The 18,702-nt window shown below is 41.9% G+C and overlaps 1 protein-coding gene across 2 annotated transcripts in view; it reads left to right on the top strand.

The window, feature by feature from the left end:
- LOC117533414 (plexin-A1-like) overlaps positions 1 to 18,702 on the top strand; it is a 191,590-nt gene that overhangs the window by 82,542 nt on the left and 90,346 nt on the right. For both annotated transcript variants that reach the window (XM_034197132.1, XM_034197131.1), the window contains exon 4: positions 11,991 to 12,131. In XM_034197132.1, the coding sequence (XP_034053023.1) occupies positions 11,991 to 12,131 (141 nt within the window). The remainder of the gene's footprint in view (positions 1 to 11,990; positions 12,132 to 18,702) is intronic.

The following is an 18,702-nucleotide window of genomic DNA, read 5'->3' as shown; positions in this document are numbered from 1 at the left end:
ACACACACACACACACACACACACACAGTGTATAGCATTTAGTATATTTATGTGTGGTCTCTCAGTCTGTGCTTTTTATTTAGACGACTGCAGCCGCTCAGCCTCACTCTCTTCCTCTTCAGTTGTTTAATTGTTTCACTTCAGCTTGTACTGGACTTGTCACTTTCCCTCCCTTAGTTTAACTCTCTCACAGACACACATACTCTCCCTCCCTCTGTCCAGGCTCGTTCTTTGGCTCTTAAATCAGTCATGCTCGTTGTATTTGGTCGGCAGCGGCCAAGACCGTCCCTGCGGACCATTACAACACACCGGGGGGGGAGAGAGGAAACAAAATGGGAACTGAGCTGTGAGATGGAGTGAGATATAAAACTGTAAGGAAGAGAAGAATGCTGAATAAACATCACAGAGATGAAGCGGTGGAAGAAAGAGTGTTGATAGATTTTCCGGGAGGCGTGAAAGCCACACTGTTCCAACTCTCGTTTATGTTCCTGTTAGTGGCATTTTTCCCAGTTCTCCTCTGTTTCAGAGGTGGATTCCCCGCAAACGGGCCAGAACCCTAGCCAGGGACTTTCCTCTGGGCTCCCCCCAAAGAAGATTTAGTAATCTGGGCAGAAACAAGTTTCACCTGGGGGATGAGGGGGTGAAACTGGGCAAGGAGAGAAAAACAGTTATATTTTGTCTTGGCATACTGCAAGGTCAGGTTTTGGTTTCAGACCGGATCTCTTTGCATGGGTGGAGAAGAGAACTTGGCAACTTCCACTAAAGGAAGTGAAAAAGCAATACATTAAACTTCTTATTGGTTGCATATGTGCGCAGGAAAAAACAAAACTCTCCTCTCTAAACCATCTTTTGTTTATCAACAGATACTGGAAAATGCCTTTACTTCACTGCTCTTCTTATTTTTCAGATTTTGTAAAGAGCTGAATGCACAAAAATGAACCACCTCAAGTTTACTTAGTCATGTGCAAAAAAGAAACCCGCCCCCTCTTCCTGTCCAGATTCGGTACATCAAAAATGTAAACCTCATCCATCTGTACGTCTTTCTCCTCAACTCTCGGCAGAAGGCATTAAATTGTAGCTTCCTGCCAAGAAAAACAGAGTTCTGCCTCCTGGACAAACACAAATAGAGTCCAGCCGTGTTAAGCCAACAGCTGGAACCCCCCCCGGACCTCCAGATCAAACAATGCATCACTCCAAAACTCGATAACAAGACACTTATTTTGGTGTTTTTGACTCGAATCCAAAACATTGTTTTTCCCCACGCTCTTTTTCTACCCCACTATACTGTTATACAACACACTGAAAAGACAGTTTGGTGATATGAACAAAATTACTATTGCGATAACCATCACAAAATGAGCTCTACTGATATCCTATGATCAAGTATTGAATTAAGGTAGTGGTTAGTCAAAAAGTGTAATAATTGAGTAATCAACTGTAGGTCTCGAGCTGTTTTGATACTATCACTTTAATTTAACAAGAAAAAGTAAATGGGATAGAATATATACAAAAAAGCTCAGACAGCTATAAATACTGACTTGGATGTTGCTTTCATTCAGAAGGCTAACTGTTGCTCTTCAGCTACCTGCAGGTCCTCTGTACATACTTTCTTGTGCGCTATAACACATATATCAAACTAAATAAATCACAGAACACTTTCAGTTTTCAGCTCCACAAAGGTGTTGTTTTAATATTCAAGATATTGGTAAATTGGCGCTTTTTTACTTAATTTCCTGACATTAAACACTAAATGAGAGAAAAACTAAAGATCAAGAAAATAAATAGGAGTTGTTAAATAGTTTGTAAATGGTTGCTGGAACTCCAAACTTAAAGGATATTCTTTTAAAAGTGCCACTCAATGATTGACACACACACACGCACACACACGGTGCCAACCACTGCTTTAAATCTCATTTCAAACAGCATCTGCATTCCTCATTTTTTACAACTGCCACAACATTATTTGTGTGTGTGTGTGTTCTGTCTTTACTCCCTCCGTCTCCTCTTGTTTAACCCACCAGGCTTCCTATTGTTACCTTATTCTTAATTTAAAACATATTTTGTGTCACCAACGTGATAATGTTGTAGTTCGCTGGTTTCTGTGCTCATCTTGACATTGTTAACGTCATTTTTCTCTTTCTGTTCCCCTTTAGTGAGGGTTCTTTCCCTTTTATGGGTCTTTGTGGTGTGTGTCAGAGCTGAGTAAGGTTTTTTGTTTTGGAAAGAGGAAGATACTTATGAGAAAAAGAGCGAGAACCTCCAGAAAAAGAGGTTAAGGAAAGTGTCAAAACAAAAATAAAGCGGAAGGGAAAGAAGTTGAAACTGAGGAAAACACTGAAATGCTTTTAGAGGGGGTTAAATGAAATAAGCAGAGGCGAAGATGGAGAAATGAAAAAGGGGGAGAACGGGTAGGCATTTGTGGCCAGGAACGGTTTGGCACGCATTACGCTGAGGTGTGGTTTTGGCCTAGCTCCCATTAGCCTCTTGTGTTACATCTATTACAAACATCTGCACACACCCACACACTCTCTAACATGACGGTGCAGTCAAAACAGACCCACATCTTAACCACCATAGAATTCCTCCGCCATAATTCTGGTCCTTCCCAAGAAAGATGGAAATCACTCATCTCTCCCGCTCTCTCTCCCTAAAAGAGGCTATTAGAGGCACCAGTGGCCATGTAATCACTTTGGCTCTCCCACAGGAAGACACACACACACACACACACACACACACACACACACACACACACACACACACACACACACACACACACACACACACACACACACACACACACACACACACACACACACACACACACACACACACACTCGCACACATACACTCGCACACATACCTACCTTGGTAATTACAGCTGACGATTAGGTCCCATTCGCTGCAATTCTAGTGAATGGATGATCTAGTCGGTAAATGGTGGGTCAAGCGGCGCTGCGTAGTGTCACATCAGGAGTGGGAGTGTTTACGTTCTTCATTTCTATTAATTGATGCCTATTAAATGTGACTGATTTAGATGAACTACACACAATTGCGCAAATTCACCGCAGCAAGCATTCTGCTTCACATGCAAATTGATAGACAAGCCTTGCACACTTTGTATGCACACACACTTTCACTCACACAAACACGCCCTCCCCCACTCCTACACAAACACTCGACTCCCCAGCCGATCTCTTCCTGTGTTTAATTGTGCTCCACTTCTCTTCAAAGCCACATACACACTCCGTAGACGATAGCATCGGTCCCCCCTCATTGCATTTAGCACATTTCCCAATCTTTGTTTAGTTTCCCACCTTCCTGTCTGATAAGGCCAGCAGCTTGTTAGCATAGCTCTCGATGTTTCCTAACTGGCTATAAGGGTTAGCAGTGGCCCAAAGATGCCAGAGCGGGAGATCACGCGCCAGGTTGCTATTCTTCTGTGCAAGCAGCCATAGCCGTATCAATATTAAATCTAGTCTTTAAATGCATGCACATTATGTCTTTAACTTAAATATCTTCTCAGCAGTCTCTGATGTAAATGTGTAATATTGTCTCGGTTGAGATATCCCATAAGGGATTTGTGTTGCGCCTCAATGTAAGAGGTCTTTTCTCATTTGAATGGCGACACTAAAAAGGCATTCAATTGAAAAGCTCTATCTTCGAGTCTCATCTTATTGTATATGATAATGTTGTGGTGCAATTTCTTTCCCCTTTTGCAAGACAGCTGATAAAATCAGTCAGAGTAAAGCACCTCTCTCCATGCACTGCTTTCACACCCGCAGCCTTGCGTTTGTGTGTGTGTGTGTGTGTGTGTGTGTGTGTGTGTGTGTGTATGTGTGTGTGTGTATGTGTGTGTGTGTGTGGATGATTGAGTTAGCATGATTTAGCGTTGGTCGGAAGATAAAATGCCGCCGCGCCTTGTCTAGTGACTCGCTACGCACACTTATCTGACGACTGCAAGCTAAAGGCATTTAATTTGCAGGGAAATAGGAGGGTGGAAGGAAAAGTAGAGAGCAGGGACAAAAGGTGAATACACAGGAGATGAATGAGGGAAAAGGAGAGAAATGCATCGCAGTGGAAGTCTGAGGAGCGAGACACGGGTAGAGATACAGGGATAGAGCAATGACAAGGTCTTTTAATATCAGCGAGCATGAGGATTAAAAGGCCTCAACAGTGATGAATGGGTTTAATTTGCTGTTAAACCAGCTCACTTACTTCCACCGTGTTTACAGTATATTGCATGCATGCATGCGCGCTTCAGGGGGGCTTTGTTCCTTTTCTTTCTTTTTTGTTTTTTCCTTGCCTCCTTTTCCTACACAGCCTGTTGTTGATGTGTGTGTGTGTGTGTGTGCATGTGTGAGTATGTGACCTTTTCTAAGCTCTACTGGTGAAAGGCCACAAGCTCACACATGAATAACCATGGTGTAGACATGTGGCTGAATACCAAAGCCAGTCAATAAGAGTAGGCAAAGGAAGCAACTTGATATGACAGAATACTCCGGATAACACGGAAACATATTTAAAGTCATTGATGAGCGCTTGATGTCACATTCAAGATCTTTGATTAAAGCTGTCAGGTGAAGCTTCAAAATGGGCTTCATTTAAAAATATATATATATTCTGTCACTTCTGTTGCAAGATGAATAAAGTGCTCATGAAATTATTCCTGACAAGCAAAATCTCACCTCAAACTGAGGTTTTTGGAAAATGAACGTTAGATTGACGGCAGTAGGAACACATCTTGTGTAGAAACATCAGAAAGATAAAAATAGATGACTTTTAGAGAATTGTCTTTTAATGGTGCTGTGATAATGATAGACGAGCGCTTGAAAAATAAAGGACTGGCTTACCTAAAGCCAGTTGAGTAGCACTTGAAATGTTTGGCTCTATGAAACCTGATGTACTTATATGATTCTGTTTTCTTCAAGGTTGTGTCTTCCTGGTCGAATGTACTTATTGTAAGTCGCTTTGGACAAAAGCGTCAGCTAAATGCAATGTAATGTAATGTAATGAAAACCCATAATTATTTGTGCTTCCAACTACAGGCGCCTCCATGATGTGTGCATTAGTGTCAGTAATGTGTGGAAAAATAACCGTAGAGGCGATTTGTTGTGCGACTCACTCTCTTCATTCCCTTTCTTTTCTTCTTCAAGGTTATTTACTCTATGGTGTGTTTACATATCTACGTATGTAAATAGACATAAACAAATTAGTAATCATAAAGGAATTCTTCACCCACAGAATGATCATTTGTAGACTCGCCTCATGTTACCGTAAAGAGCAAAACTATATGAAAAACATCCTTTTACAAACTCTCACAAAACCTGTGTGGTATTAAACGTAATGTATCCAGTTGTATACATACTACTTACCCAACACATATTAAACACTTCTACATAAATATTGTCACACTGCGCGGGTGAGCTAGATGATTAAATGGATTTGTCTAAAATAATTTGCAGTGTTAATTGGACTAGACTTTTCTATTTTTTTTTAATTTTTTTTTTCAACGTGGAGGCTTGCAAAAAAAAAACAATAATTCAATGTAACACAGGATATGTAAATGATATTCAAACGATAATTTAGTGTTTCTTAAAGGTCCCATGTCATGCTTTTCCGGTTATTACCCGTCCCCTTGTGTGTTATGAAGCTTTTTCTGCATGTAAACGGTCTGCAAAGTCACAAACCCTCAAAGTACACCCTGTAGGGAGTAAAACTTTAACACAGAAAAGACCTGTCTGTGCTGCCCCAGAACGCCTCGTTGGAGATTTTTCCATTTTCTTCTTCCGGGAACCAAGTGACGTAACAACGACCCAATGGACCAATCCGTGGAGCTCCTCACACACCAGCATCCCTTTGCGTCACTATCAAACGCAACTATCAGCATAGAGCTTTTCTCAGCCGCAGCTGCGTGGATCTCCACTCACAGTTCGCCACACACTCACGTGTGTGTGCTCAGGCTGAGTTTTGCCGTGTCTCGCTGTCTCGCAGACCCCACGCAGCAACCAGGAAACAACACCAGTAATACAGCTCACACTGTCGAAGTGCCCTGCAACGTCCCGCCAACACGGCACCCAGTCAGACCCCACGCAGCATTCTCATCTGTTTGTCATTACTGGTGTCCTTTTCTGGTTGCTAACAAACGCCATTTTAACACATAAACATACATCAGAGCACAGTGGGCTCATAGGGAGGGGGGAGGGGGGAGGGGGGGCGGGGGGGGGGGGGCAGGAGCTCCAACAAGCCGTTTAGGACAGAGAGTGAATACACATACTTTACAGAGATGCTGTATGAGAAACCAATGTGATTTTGGAACATTGAACAATGTACATCTATTCTAGTAGACCTCAACAATGGAATTATGATCAGTAGAAATGGCCATGACATGGGACCTTTAATATAGCAGGGATTCCTTCTATGAACACCTTCAAGCAAATGCAGTCAGATTTCACACCAATAAAGCTCTTTTCGACTTGAATAAAAAATGAGCAAAATTCATGATTGCATCTGCTCTCCTTCCCAGACCTTAAAATAACCCGCTCCAGACACACAATGTGTTTTGATAACAGCCACAGTGACATTCCACTGTGTGTGTGTGTGTGTGTGTGTGTGTGTGTGTGTTAGTGTGTTAGTGTGTGTTTGTGTGTGTTTGCTCAAGTGAACGCCTCCTCTATCATTGTCACCATAGCTCTTTGTCTGTCTTGGAGCTGTTGAAGGAAAGGCTGTCTGACCCACATATGGTACAGGTTTACTCCGAGCCATACTATGTGTTGGCTGTATATACTGTGTATGCATGTGTCTGGGATTGTGGTGCTGGTAGTGAGGGATTTGTCCTATAGAGATATCGGGGCAATCACTCACTCACGTGTGATGCTCCATCTGCTCCTAGCTTCTAACTCACTCAGACACTCAGACACACACACACACACACACACACACACACACACACACACACACACACACACACACACACACACACACACACACACACACACACACACACACACACACACACACACACACACACACGCACACACACACGACCTTGGTGCTATAGGGGGGAAAAAGGTGTTTTTTGTGCTCGATAATACAACTTTTTCCATCAAATGTTTTCATGTATCCAGGGCTCTTTTCTCACTAACAATAAATAGCAGCACCATCACATAATTAAGTGTACTGCTCCTCACTATACTGTGCATGTGTATGTTTGAGAGTATATTCAGTGCTAGAGGCCCTGTTCTATAACATTTCTGTAAGGAACTAAAAATAGCCTTTAAACAAAAAACATTCAGTGATTTCCAAAAAGTATTTTCTCTAATGTTTCTAATGGCAAAATCCAGAACAATTGATGGATTTGTTTTGTGCCTTGCTGCGCTCAAGTTATGCCACACTCACCGTGCGATAGGAAGTGAGTGATTTCTGCCTTTTATCTGAACGCCCCGGCTGCAGATAGAAGACACAGCTTAAAGAGGGACACAGAGGATATGGGAGACGTTTACATGGAGCTGTCATTAGGTAGTCTCCTCCAAGCCCAATATGATGTGTGTGACTGCTGTAGGAGTTGTGAATTTATTGCAGACACAAGATGTAGGAAATCTGTAAGGTCAGGGTAAAGGCAAAATGCGAGTATTTCAGCTAAGATTATATTTTTTCTGATAATACTAGCTTTTGAGCTTTTTGATTACACAATCTTAATTAATGGATGGAGTTTTCCTATTTTTCATGAAATCTAATTTCAAATTGTTTTCAGATTACTTCAAGAACTTCTTGCTTACATTGACTTTAATGCTGAGGGTCATTGAGTTCATTCTAGTACTTGGCAACAGCAGTTGAAACATCTCTCACCACATTTAGTAGCGACTTTTGATAACTTTCACAGAATATTTAACAGCAGTATAAAAGGAAATATGTTAGAAATCACAGAAATGATGTTGGTGGATGAAAATATTGATATCTCCAAATTTAAATGAACATGGAAATTGGTAACATTAACAACCGTAAGACCTAGCTTACTACAGCCATGTCATACATTACAATGCACAAGATCACCCAGGTACTTGAGTCCTTTAATACAGAATATTCTCATCTGTTGTTCACTCCTTTACCCACTTCATGGCTCCTTCCCACAGACTGTCGAGCCCGGACACTTTTCTCTCCTCTGTTCATGACCCTCTTGGTGCTTTTCTTCATTTCCTTTTGTTCTTCAGAGGGCCACACTGAATTCCCTACTTCAATAGGGCCCCTTAAACACATACACACATACACACAGGGGCCCCCTTTCACTTCAAAGTCAGGAATGTGGGGCCTGTTACCATTATGCATGGATAGACCTAGTTATGTCAACTTTGCCCCTCTATAATGTTAGTGTATGTTATATGTGTTTGTGTGTGCGTTCCTCACATGCTATTAGTGAACCAAGTCATATCTGCTTTGTAATGTCAAAAGTAATTACTGCAGCTATATGATGGTGCATGATGTCTTTCAGTCAGACCTGCAACACCTGGATACTTTCGTTCTTTTTCGTTCCATGGGTTTATTCTTTTTCAGAGTCTTTGAAGTCCTACATTTCCCTCTTTGTCTTCATTTTACTTATTTGAAATGCCCTGCATATAGCAATATTTCTACACAATAGGTTTCTTTCTTTGCTCTTCCATCTTTCTGAGCTCCTTCAAATCTTCATCATTCCCTTGCTCCCTTTACTTTCTTTTATTCTTGTTCCCGTTATCTCTTCTTCCCATGGTATATCCATGCAAGAAAATACACAACATTTATGATCTTTCTCTCCCTCTAAGTCTCTCACTTTCATGTGCACAAGCTCCATCAGTTGTCACTAGCGGCTATGACAGCCATCGTTCTCATTGACGTGCCACTGTCTTATCGGGAAACTTATCCCGTGTGTCTATCAGAGCTAACCAGGCCTGTCTGGCACAGATAAAACCTGGCATTAGGGGATTTGGGGTAGATTGGTGGCTTTAGGGAGGTGTTAATGCACAGGGAACAGATACAAATACAAGGATACTGTAGAAGAAGGAGAGGGATGAAAGGGAAGACCGGTTGGATGATGGTTTAAATGTGGTGATGGTGCATTTTTTTTTTCTCATACAGGAATTATGCATGTTTTTGAAAATCAAGAAGCATGTTGCCGACAGGGAAAATCATGGATTATATTTCAAATCCTGCAGATGTTGAGGGATGTTAAAAAAGGGCCACTTTATAGGAATGCGCTATAAGTTATTTAACAACTTCTTTCACTAATTTTGCCGCCTTAGATTGTGGTTGTTTTTTTTAAGATTTTAGAGCCACTTCTCTCCAGAGAAAATAGTTGAAGCAAATTAACAATCCAGCAAGGAAAACAGTTTTAGGTAATTGAAGATCTTAGATCAGCATTTTTGAGTATTTAGTCAAGTTTGAAGTTTTACATCAGAGCCATTTTTAGAAATCTGCAATCATTCATATGCTTACACATGAATTTGGCTATTCATTATTTCTCTCTCCTAATTCCTCTGCTTTGTCTTCGTCTTCTCCTCCCTTTCTCAATGCTTCTTTGCGTCCTTACTTAAGAAAGTGCCCCTAATGTGTTTAAAGTCTGTTAATGTTACATTATACATGTTGACAACAGTAGAGATGGGCTTTTTCCTTGAACACAGCATCATTCGATGAATCCATCAATCAACCACTTAGTGGAAAGCTAAGCAATACAGAGGAGACAGCAGCAGCAGCACAGCTCCAATCACCACTGACTATTGCATTGATTTCTTGACACACACAAACATACACATTCACATTGAGCTGTGCATATATATATACTTATGTAAACATAAACCTGTGAATGTAAACACGTGTGCATGTTACTACACTACAGGTGCTTCTAGAAAGTGTAAACTGACAGTCATATGCACAGGCATGCTTTTATATACACAAACATGATTGTACACACATATGTACACTTCAAGTAGAAGCTCTTAACCCTCCTCAACGTACAGCTAGCCCTGTTAACCTGATTATTAGATTGTAGTGCTTGTTTCCCAGGCGCAGTAGCTCAGTTTGATTGAATTAGACAAATGTTTCTCATCCATCCATCTGTTCAGTTTATATGTTCCATAGTCCTTTGTTCTGCCTCCTGGTTTCCATATTCTCCGGCCAGCCTTGGCTGCGGTGCCGGTGGAATAAACTGATTTGAGACGATGTATTACCTGTTGTTTTCACACGTCACCTACTCTTACTCGCCCACTCTTCTGTTTTCTCACCTATCAGACTTTCCCCTCTCATATTTGTATTCTTAAATGTGAGCAGTGCATATGATCTTCAGATAAAGAGAATGCGTTGTGAGAGAATAAAGAGAGTAACAAAGAGTGTTTGAGTCCCTAAATTCATAGTGGAATTAATGGACAAATTGAGAAAAACTATAAAGAGACAGTCGTTTGTACATTTGACATGTTAGGGCTGGAAGATGCACAGAGAGATAGCAGATGGATACAAACCAAAGATATGAAGTCTGACAGAAAGACAGACTTTTATTCTCTCTATTATTGTGTGGACAAAACCAGTCTATAAGGGGACTGGTCCTTCGCCAATGACCTGGACTTGGGCTTCTGGTCTGGAGATAGATGTTGCTGCCAAATGGAATAGCTTTTTTGTGTGCGAAAAATACTGAAAATGATAATGGGAAACCACTAAATTAAAAAACGATTTGTTTGTGTGTGTCAGGCGCATTTCATCCTGATTCGGGTTGTCTGTGTTTAAAAACTATGTTGCCACATGTGTTTGTGTTTCGAGCCTTCCGGGCCCATTATCTAGATAATAACATCCACATTTTCTCTCATCTCCAGTGCTTCATCACAGCCTTATGAGCTTTCTCTCTCTCTCGCTCTCTCTCGCACACACACATGCAGTGAAAGATAATGGGATAGTTGCCCCTGGTTTCTTTTGGTGAGATTGTAAATAAAAAAATTCTTCGCAAAGTGTGTGCGCTTAGCGTCCACATGTGCACCTCCTTCTCTGTGTGAGCGCACGCATGTAAATATCTATCTAAACACATTTTATCATATGCGTATCAATCACTGTGTGTGTGTGTATGTGTTCCCATCTTATCATTTTTCATCTATCTAAGTGTGTGTGGTGTGTGTGTGTGTGTGTGTGGTGTGTGTGTGTGTGTGTGTGTGGTTGTGTGTGTGTGTGTGTGTGTGTGTGTGTGTGTGTGTGTGTGTGTGTGTGTGTGTGTGTGTGTGTGTGTGTGTGTGTGTGTGTGTGTGTGTGTGTGTGTGTGGTGTGTGTGTGTGTGTGGTGTGTGTGGGTGGTGGGTGGGTGGGTGGGTGGGTGTTCGGTATCATTTTGCAGCTAGTCATTGCCTGCTGTCCCTTCCCTTGTCACTGTGGGCTGATAGCAGTGCGAGTCGACAAAGCTCAGTAATGGAGAGCTGATACTTGCCCAACCCCCCATCGCTCTGTGCTTTTCATTTGCTGCCGAGATGACTTTGGCTCTCAGCCATCCCCAGCCAGCCAATCTCCCATCTCATATCAGCACCATTACTTTCCATATCTGGGCAAATTATTCGCTAAAAGCTTACAAAGAAAATGTGAGGGTCCGCATGTGCGTGTGTGTATGTGTGTTTGCTCAGGCTTACTTAATTGCACTGTGAGATAAATGTTACATTTGTCTACAGGTGTATTGTATGATTACATTTTCATTGAAATGCAAAGATAGTAGCTCACTCTTATTCTTTCTCGGCTTTCAGGATCACAATGTTTTTTCATTTACATCACTACCTTTAATTGTTTCAGTTTTTAAAATGTTTTCTTTTGAGTGTTTTTCTTCTACAGTTGAAATAACACAGTAAATAATGTTCCTATCCATGCAATTACCCCATGTCCATGTTCACAATACTGATACCATATTCAGTGCTGCCATTAACACAGAATTAAGTGATTCTTGTATCTATTATTGAGTGTTAGATAATTATTTTAACTGTTACCTCCTATGTTTCCTTTTAGATCTTGGTGAACTCTGTGAATCCCAACCGTCCAGCGGTGCTCTACGAGAAGGTGACTGTGAGCAAGGCAGGAAATCCCTTACTGAGAGACATGCTGTTCAGCCCGGACCAGCAGCACATCTACACGCTGACTGACAAACAGGTGAGCTCAGTGTTTGAGATGCACAATTTGAAGCACGCAAAAACGCCACAATGCGTACATAGAATACAGCAATAGTTGCATTATTATGTACCCAATGACTGCATAACAAGTGGAACATGTGATTACATTTATGCATTTCTTACATGAGGGAGGCACACACAGTATGAGTGTTGTAATGGTGGGTGTATGTATGTAGCCATCATTAGCTTTCATATCCATTGTGCCTCAACACAGCACCAACCACAGGTGCAGGACTAACAAGGCCTAGTTATCACATAGGGCTCCATTTATATATAATATGTTGGTGGATATATATATATACACACACACACACACACACACACACACACACACACACACACACACACACACACACAGACCATCATGGTTCACTTATAATCAAGACATTACCACACAGACATACAGGGTGTGTTATAGGTCACATGTGGTGTGTGTGTGTGTGTGCCCGTGGTCATTACCAGCCACACTGCTGGTGAGAGTTGTGTCTACTTTGATGGGGAGTTGGTGACGGGGGAGGAAGGAGAGGCGGAGGAGAGCGCGTCGCATCACTGTTGCTCCGAGGCCCAGCTGCTCCCCTTGTTTTTCTGTCTCATTAGTGAACTGAGTGAAGGAAGCAGAGATGGAGGGAGGAGGGGAGAAAGGAACGTGGGTTTGTACATGATGCGAATATGTCCGTATTTAATAGATCTAAAATGAGCTTTGAGGGAAAGATGGTCGGATTAAAAAGGGTGAGGGATGTGTCTGAGGTCTGGTTTGTGGAAAGTGTTCCAGGCAAGGCGAGTCAATTGTGTAGCTGGCTTAACCAAAGCCTGGCCAGAAAATTAAATCTTCTTTCCCTTTTCCCTATTTTTTTTACAAACGCCGCTGGTCCATGACTGGAGCTGCTGTAATTAAATTGCTAATCTGTAATATTTTAGTCATATTCGAAAATAAACTACTTCCCAAGAAAGGACAGGGTGATGTTTGAAATACCAATATGATACCGCACTTTCGGTAACAAAATTATAAAAAAATCGTATAAGTAAGTGCCAAGTGACTCCTGTCCTTATAAGTCATTAAACCTGTCAATGTGAAGAACAGCAGAGAATAAGTGCAATTGTATCGATTGTGGTGTTTTGAAAGTGTGATTTACACATGCGACAAAAAAACCAGTTATTATTATTATTATTTTAATCCCAAATACTGAATCATAAAAACACAGAAGTGTATGTCTTATGCTATACATTTGAACAGTTAATACAGCACTGCAAGACTGGATAAGGTATTCATGAGTTTCAGTTCAGTCAATGTCATCCTCTTGAATTTGACATAATCAATAATACTTTATGGTTGCATCTCCCTGTACATCAGTACGTGGCTTTAGTAATCACTTGTAAATAGCATTAGCTGTTACACTAAGGTTATATTGTCCATAAAATGTCACTTTATTTAAAATAAGTATAAAGTTCAATGAATTGTGAGTTCTGAAGACTGCTAATGTAGTGCTCACTATAGGTTTCAGACAGTGGAGTAGCCGATATGTGGAGATGAAAGTGGAGGTATTCACAGTTTTTGTGTAAGAGTGTCCTTGTGACTTTGCCGCCTGCTCCACTTTATCTTGGCAGCTAGAGCCTTTAGGAGCAAAGGACACACACACACACACACCCTCAACTGTTAACACTCAAGGATGTTCCGTCTCTATCAACCTCCCATAATGCCCTTTTCTTTAAACTTCCCCCCTTCACGTTCACACGCACTCTCCCTCTTACACACATTCACCTTCATCTCGCTGTGTGTTTGATCCCCATTAATGGTTAGCAGGCTCGGGTTAAGCAGAGCGGGGGGCTGCGGTTGCCAGACCTCCTAGCTAAACCCCCGTTCCAGCGCTAATGACTAGAGGGGGCAATTCCCTTCTCTCACCCTTCGTCCTACCCTCATCTTTATCCCTCTGCCCTCCAACTATCCCGCCTGCCCCCCCCCATCCCTACTTTTATAAATCCATGCCTAGACTGCCACACACACACACACACACGCTCCCATGTTTCCATCTAAGCCCAAATTGAGTCTTCCCATCTCAACTGCCTTTTACTGATCCCATTCCCATGTTTTTAATGATCTCTCACTATTGCTGCTGTGTCCCTCTTTTCTCCCCCCTCTCTCTCACACACACAAACACACACTTGGTCTGTTTCTTAAAGCAGGCAGAGATGGGAAAATGGTGTAATATGATGGCGGTATGGAGACTGGTTTTGAGCTGATCTGGGTTCAACTGTACCACACATGCACGCACGCACGCACGCACGCACACACAACACACAAACACACACACACACACACACACACACACACACACCACACGCAAACAATAAAAATACACATACACATACACACACACAAATCCTTAACATGACAGTAAGATGAATGAGGAATGCAACCATCTTCACTTTTAAAATTTTATCATGAAATAGATAAAACAGAATGAATTCATAACGAAATGTGTGTGTGTGTGTGTGTGTGTGTGTGTGTGTGTGGTGTGTGTGTGTGTGTGTGTGTGTGTGTGTGTGTTGTGTGTGTGTGTGTGTGTGTGATGGTGTGTGTAGTGTGGGTGGTGGTGTGTGGTGTGTGATGTGTGTGTGTGTGTGTGTGTGTGTGTGTGTGTGTTGTGTGTGTGTGTGTGTGTGTGTGTGTGTGTGTGTGTGTGTGTGTGTGTGTGTGTGTGTGTGTGGTGTGTGTGTGTGTGGTGTGTGTGTGTGTGTGTGTTGTGTGTGTGTGTGTGTGTGTGTGTGTGTGTGTGTGTGTGTGTGTGTGTAGCTGGCTGCTGCGGGGGTTCCTCAGACACGCCAAGCACATTAAGGTGTCACTGGACATATCAACTGATGCGTAGCCCACGACAAGTCCTCTCTTCTGCCCCTTTCTCACCCACGCACACACACCGACTCACTCTTGCACACAAATGAAGGCCCGGGCAGTGAGTCAGAGTTAGGGGCGAGGCCCAGTGATTTATGACTCGCTCTGTTCCAGCTAAATTCATCACTGTCATTATTATCAATGGAGGTTATGACAGCAGGAGAGGACGTCCTGCTGTTTGTGTGTGTGTGTGTTTAAATGTGTGTGCATTTCATGAGACAGTATGTTATTGCAGGAAATTTGGATAATTTATATTCTGTCTGTAGCTAACGTTATTGTGTGCTTGTTTTTATCACGTTTGCACATCTGACTGTGTAATCCACACATGTTAAAGTCTGCACCAGCTGACTGATTTTTTTTAACAAATTCATTAAGTCACCTCCAAGCTTTATGCTGTACATAGAGATACACACACACACACACACACACATTTCCTATCTCCTAGCGGTGTCATTATCGACATGAAGAAATACTATCGGTTTAGTAACTTAGGTGCCAATTATTGGCCAAAGTAATTTTCTTTTCACAATAAAGTACGAAAAGCTTCACTTGGAACAATGTCACCCTCAGTCAACACTGACTTTTTGGAGCATTTCTTGTTTGTGCAAAAACTGCCACAGTAGGAAATCATCACAAGGTGTCTTGGCTCAGTCGAGACTTCCCATCATCAAATCATTTCTTCTTTTGTTTCGTAGCCAAAAAGATAGAAAGTTTCTGACAGAATTTGATGCCACAGCTGCCATTCTTGCTCACTGTGTACCCGTCTTGCAGTGTCATACACACACGGACACGCACATCCTTGTTTCTTTGATGGCAGCCATGCATATGATAGCGGTATGGAGTGTGGTGCTGGCTAATTGCTGAATGCATGAATATTCATCTTCTCTGGTGTGGGAAAGGGGGACATCTCAGAAACACACGAGCAGGACTTGGAGGGCTTGATAAAGAGGAGAGAAATGATGTATTCTGTGTATGGATGAGGCAAACTTTGTTGTTGTTGTTAGTGGTTGAGTTGTGTGCACGTGTGAGCATATAAAGCATGTATGCCACTTTTGCATTTAATTTAGGTGATGTTTCATGTGTTCAAATTCAACCACATCTGCCTGTCTTGGACACAAACTCAGCACCCACACATTTATTTGTGTTTGAGTGTGTATGTGTGGGCTAACATCATTGTCTGACTTTCCCTTCATCATCTGAAAGAGATTTTCCCCGTCCACATTTTCACGGAGACGCTCATCCCTCAAGGAATCTGTATTCTTCATGCTCACAAATTCAGAGTTCTGTGAGTTCTGTGAGTCCCTACAATAGCAAACAATACTCTGCATTGTGTTGTTGGCTCTCTCAACAAGGCCTCATCAAGTAATATCTATCTTACCCATAGGGTGTTGTCAAACATCAATCGGTTGGTGTGTATACACATAACTGATTCGCTGCCAATCTCGTTAGCAAACACATTAGCACAGACTGACATCAACCACAATAACAAGCAGCTGGTTGTTATCAATCAAGACTGACATTTTAGTGAATACTGGATACAGCTATATCAGTCAGTTCTAAGCAGCTCAAAGATGAATTTTCCATAATTTATCAAAACTCCGGCCTGCTGAAGTTAACAAGTGTATAATGCAGCGTTTTGAACATCATCAGCCATTGTGGCTGACACTTTGTTTCATCATTTAGATCGTACGTGTAACTGTGAGGAAATGTGATTTGCATTAAATGCCTGAAGTTTCATACATTTTTAAAAATATATATTTTTCATTCTTGTTTAGCTACTGATCCCACTAAGCGTCCCAACCTGCTCATTAAGATGTATAAGCATGACTCTAGTTCATCTTGTCCACACACCGGCTTGACAGTGTAAATCTTGAATGAGCTCTTTGCGTGTCCTGCACCACACTCGCACACACACACTCACATACTGTGAGCAAGGAGGTGGTCATTGTTATGTAAATGTTAATAGACCTGGGTGCAGCGAGGCGAAGACGGGAGAGTACAGTGATGGAAGGGAGAAGTGGGGGTGGCGGTTGTAGCCATGTAGGTATATGGCACTCAATTACAACGAGTTCACACCATTAAAGCACCTTCCTCAGCGCAGGACTGACATTACTGGTCCCTAAATACAAATTGATGTAGATTCCTACATTTATAAACCTTTTGTCCTTTCTTCGTAAAAGCAATACACTTCTACAGAACATTCACTTTAGGTATAAATAAGTCAAATTGGTAAGAGAGATAAAAAAAGAGGAAGAATGAAAGCGTAGAGAAAAGTAAGGCTAATTCCCAAAACAGTGGCAGATAATTCCATCATTTCTAGAGAGTGATAGTGTCCATTTCTTTTAATTTCTCCATGTTCACCTCCTTCTCTCTCTCTATTTCACTTAATTGTGTTCCCCACCTTTTCTCTCACTTCCGTCTTTTCCGTTGTATCATTCTCACTTGTGGTTGTGCGTGCCCCATCAGAAAAGTGTGCTCAGGACACTTGTCTTTGGCGTGATGCTATCAGTTCCTAATGGAAGTCTAGCTGTCACTAGATAGTTCTGTCTTTCTCTCATCTCTTCTGTTTTAACTCCGACATCTTTTCCCAAAGGATGCTGTGATGGAGCAGACTGATAGGGTTAGAAAAGAGGGTGAGATGGATAGGGAGGTTAATGGTTTCTCTCTCCCTCCATCTACCCCTCCTCCCCTTTCTTCTCAATCACAATCAATCGGCAGTTACAATCGGTGCTCCTGTTGCTTGACACTGATTGGGGCGCAAGCATGGGCTCTGACTGATTGTCATTGGATCAGGCCAATCAGAAAGCTAGTATGACCTGCAGAGCATCTTCATGTTACTGTATTCCAGTCATGTGCCTTAACCACCAGTTGATTTAACAGTGTTGCCTCCATGCCTGACAGCACTGGGAATAGTTTGGGATTTTCGTGATGAATGATTTCTTAAATGCACAGCAGGCCTCGCCAGACCCAGTTAGGAAGTATGAGGATTTACAATTTACTTGTTGCAATATTTAAAAACCTCTTTTTAAGCTCCCTCAAAGTGATTTCAAAGGACAACATGCATACAGTATTAGCATATTATTCTTTCCACATCACTATACACCTACCAGGCATGACTTCCACACAGTGACTCCTGTGAGAGAAAATAAAGAAAAGCAGCATTGTCTCCTGCTTTTCCCTCTTTCTCTCCTCTTCTTCTCTGTGGCTGTGTATATGGTGGTGGGTCACCTGGAAGTGCTAATGGAAATGCCAGCTGTGTGGCTCCCTCACTCCTTACCAAGTCCATTTACTAAAGGACAGTCAATTTACCAGGCCGCCGGCCTCCTCCCATCCTCACTTAATTAGAAGACCCCTAGGCCTGTCTACCTTAGCTGGTCACATTTACCTCTTTCTCTCCCTCTGTCTCTCTCTACAGTCTCATTGTTTCCTATTCTTTGTTTTCTGCGGTTTCTTCAATCTCTGCCTCGTGCTTTGTCTCCGTCGAAGTTTTCTTCTACTGCTCTTTCTCATTCTGCTTTTTCAGTCTCTCTCTTCAAGGGACACAGTATTATGGACAAATGGCCACACAAAGAGTGAGAGTGTATTGACCAATAGCTGAGATTAGCTCTCTGAAAGAGTTAATGGATATGTCTATCTGATGAGTGATGAGGCTTTGTATTTTTAC

The sequence above is a fragment of the Gymnodraco acuticeps genome, unplaced genomic scaffold (genome assembly GCF_902827175.1).
Source record: "Gymnodraco acuticeps unplaced genomic scaffold, fGymAcu1.1, whole genome shotgun sequence".
Taxonomy (NCBI): domain Eukaryota; kingdom Metazoa; phylum Chordata; class Actinopteri; order Perciformes; family Bathydraconidae; genus Gymnodraco; species Gymnodraco acuticeps.
Note: the sequence above shows the minus strand (reverse complement) of the source record. Positions and strands in the feature narration are given on the sequence as shown.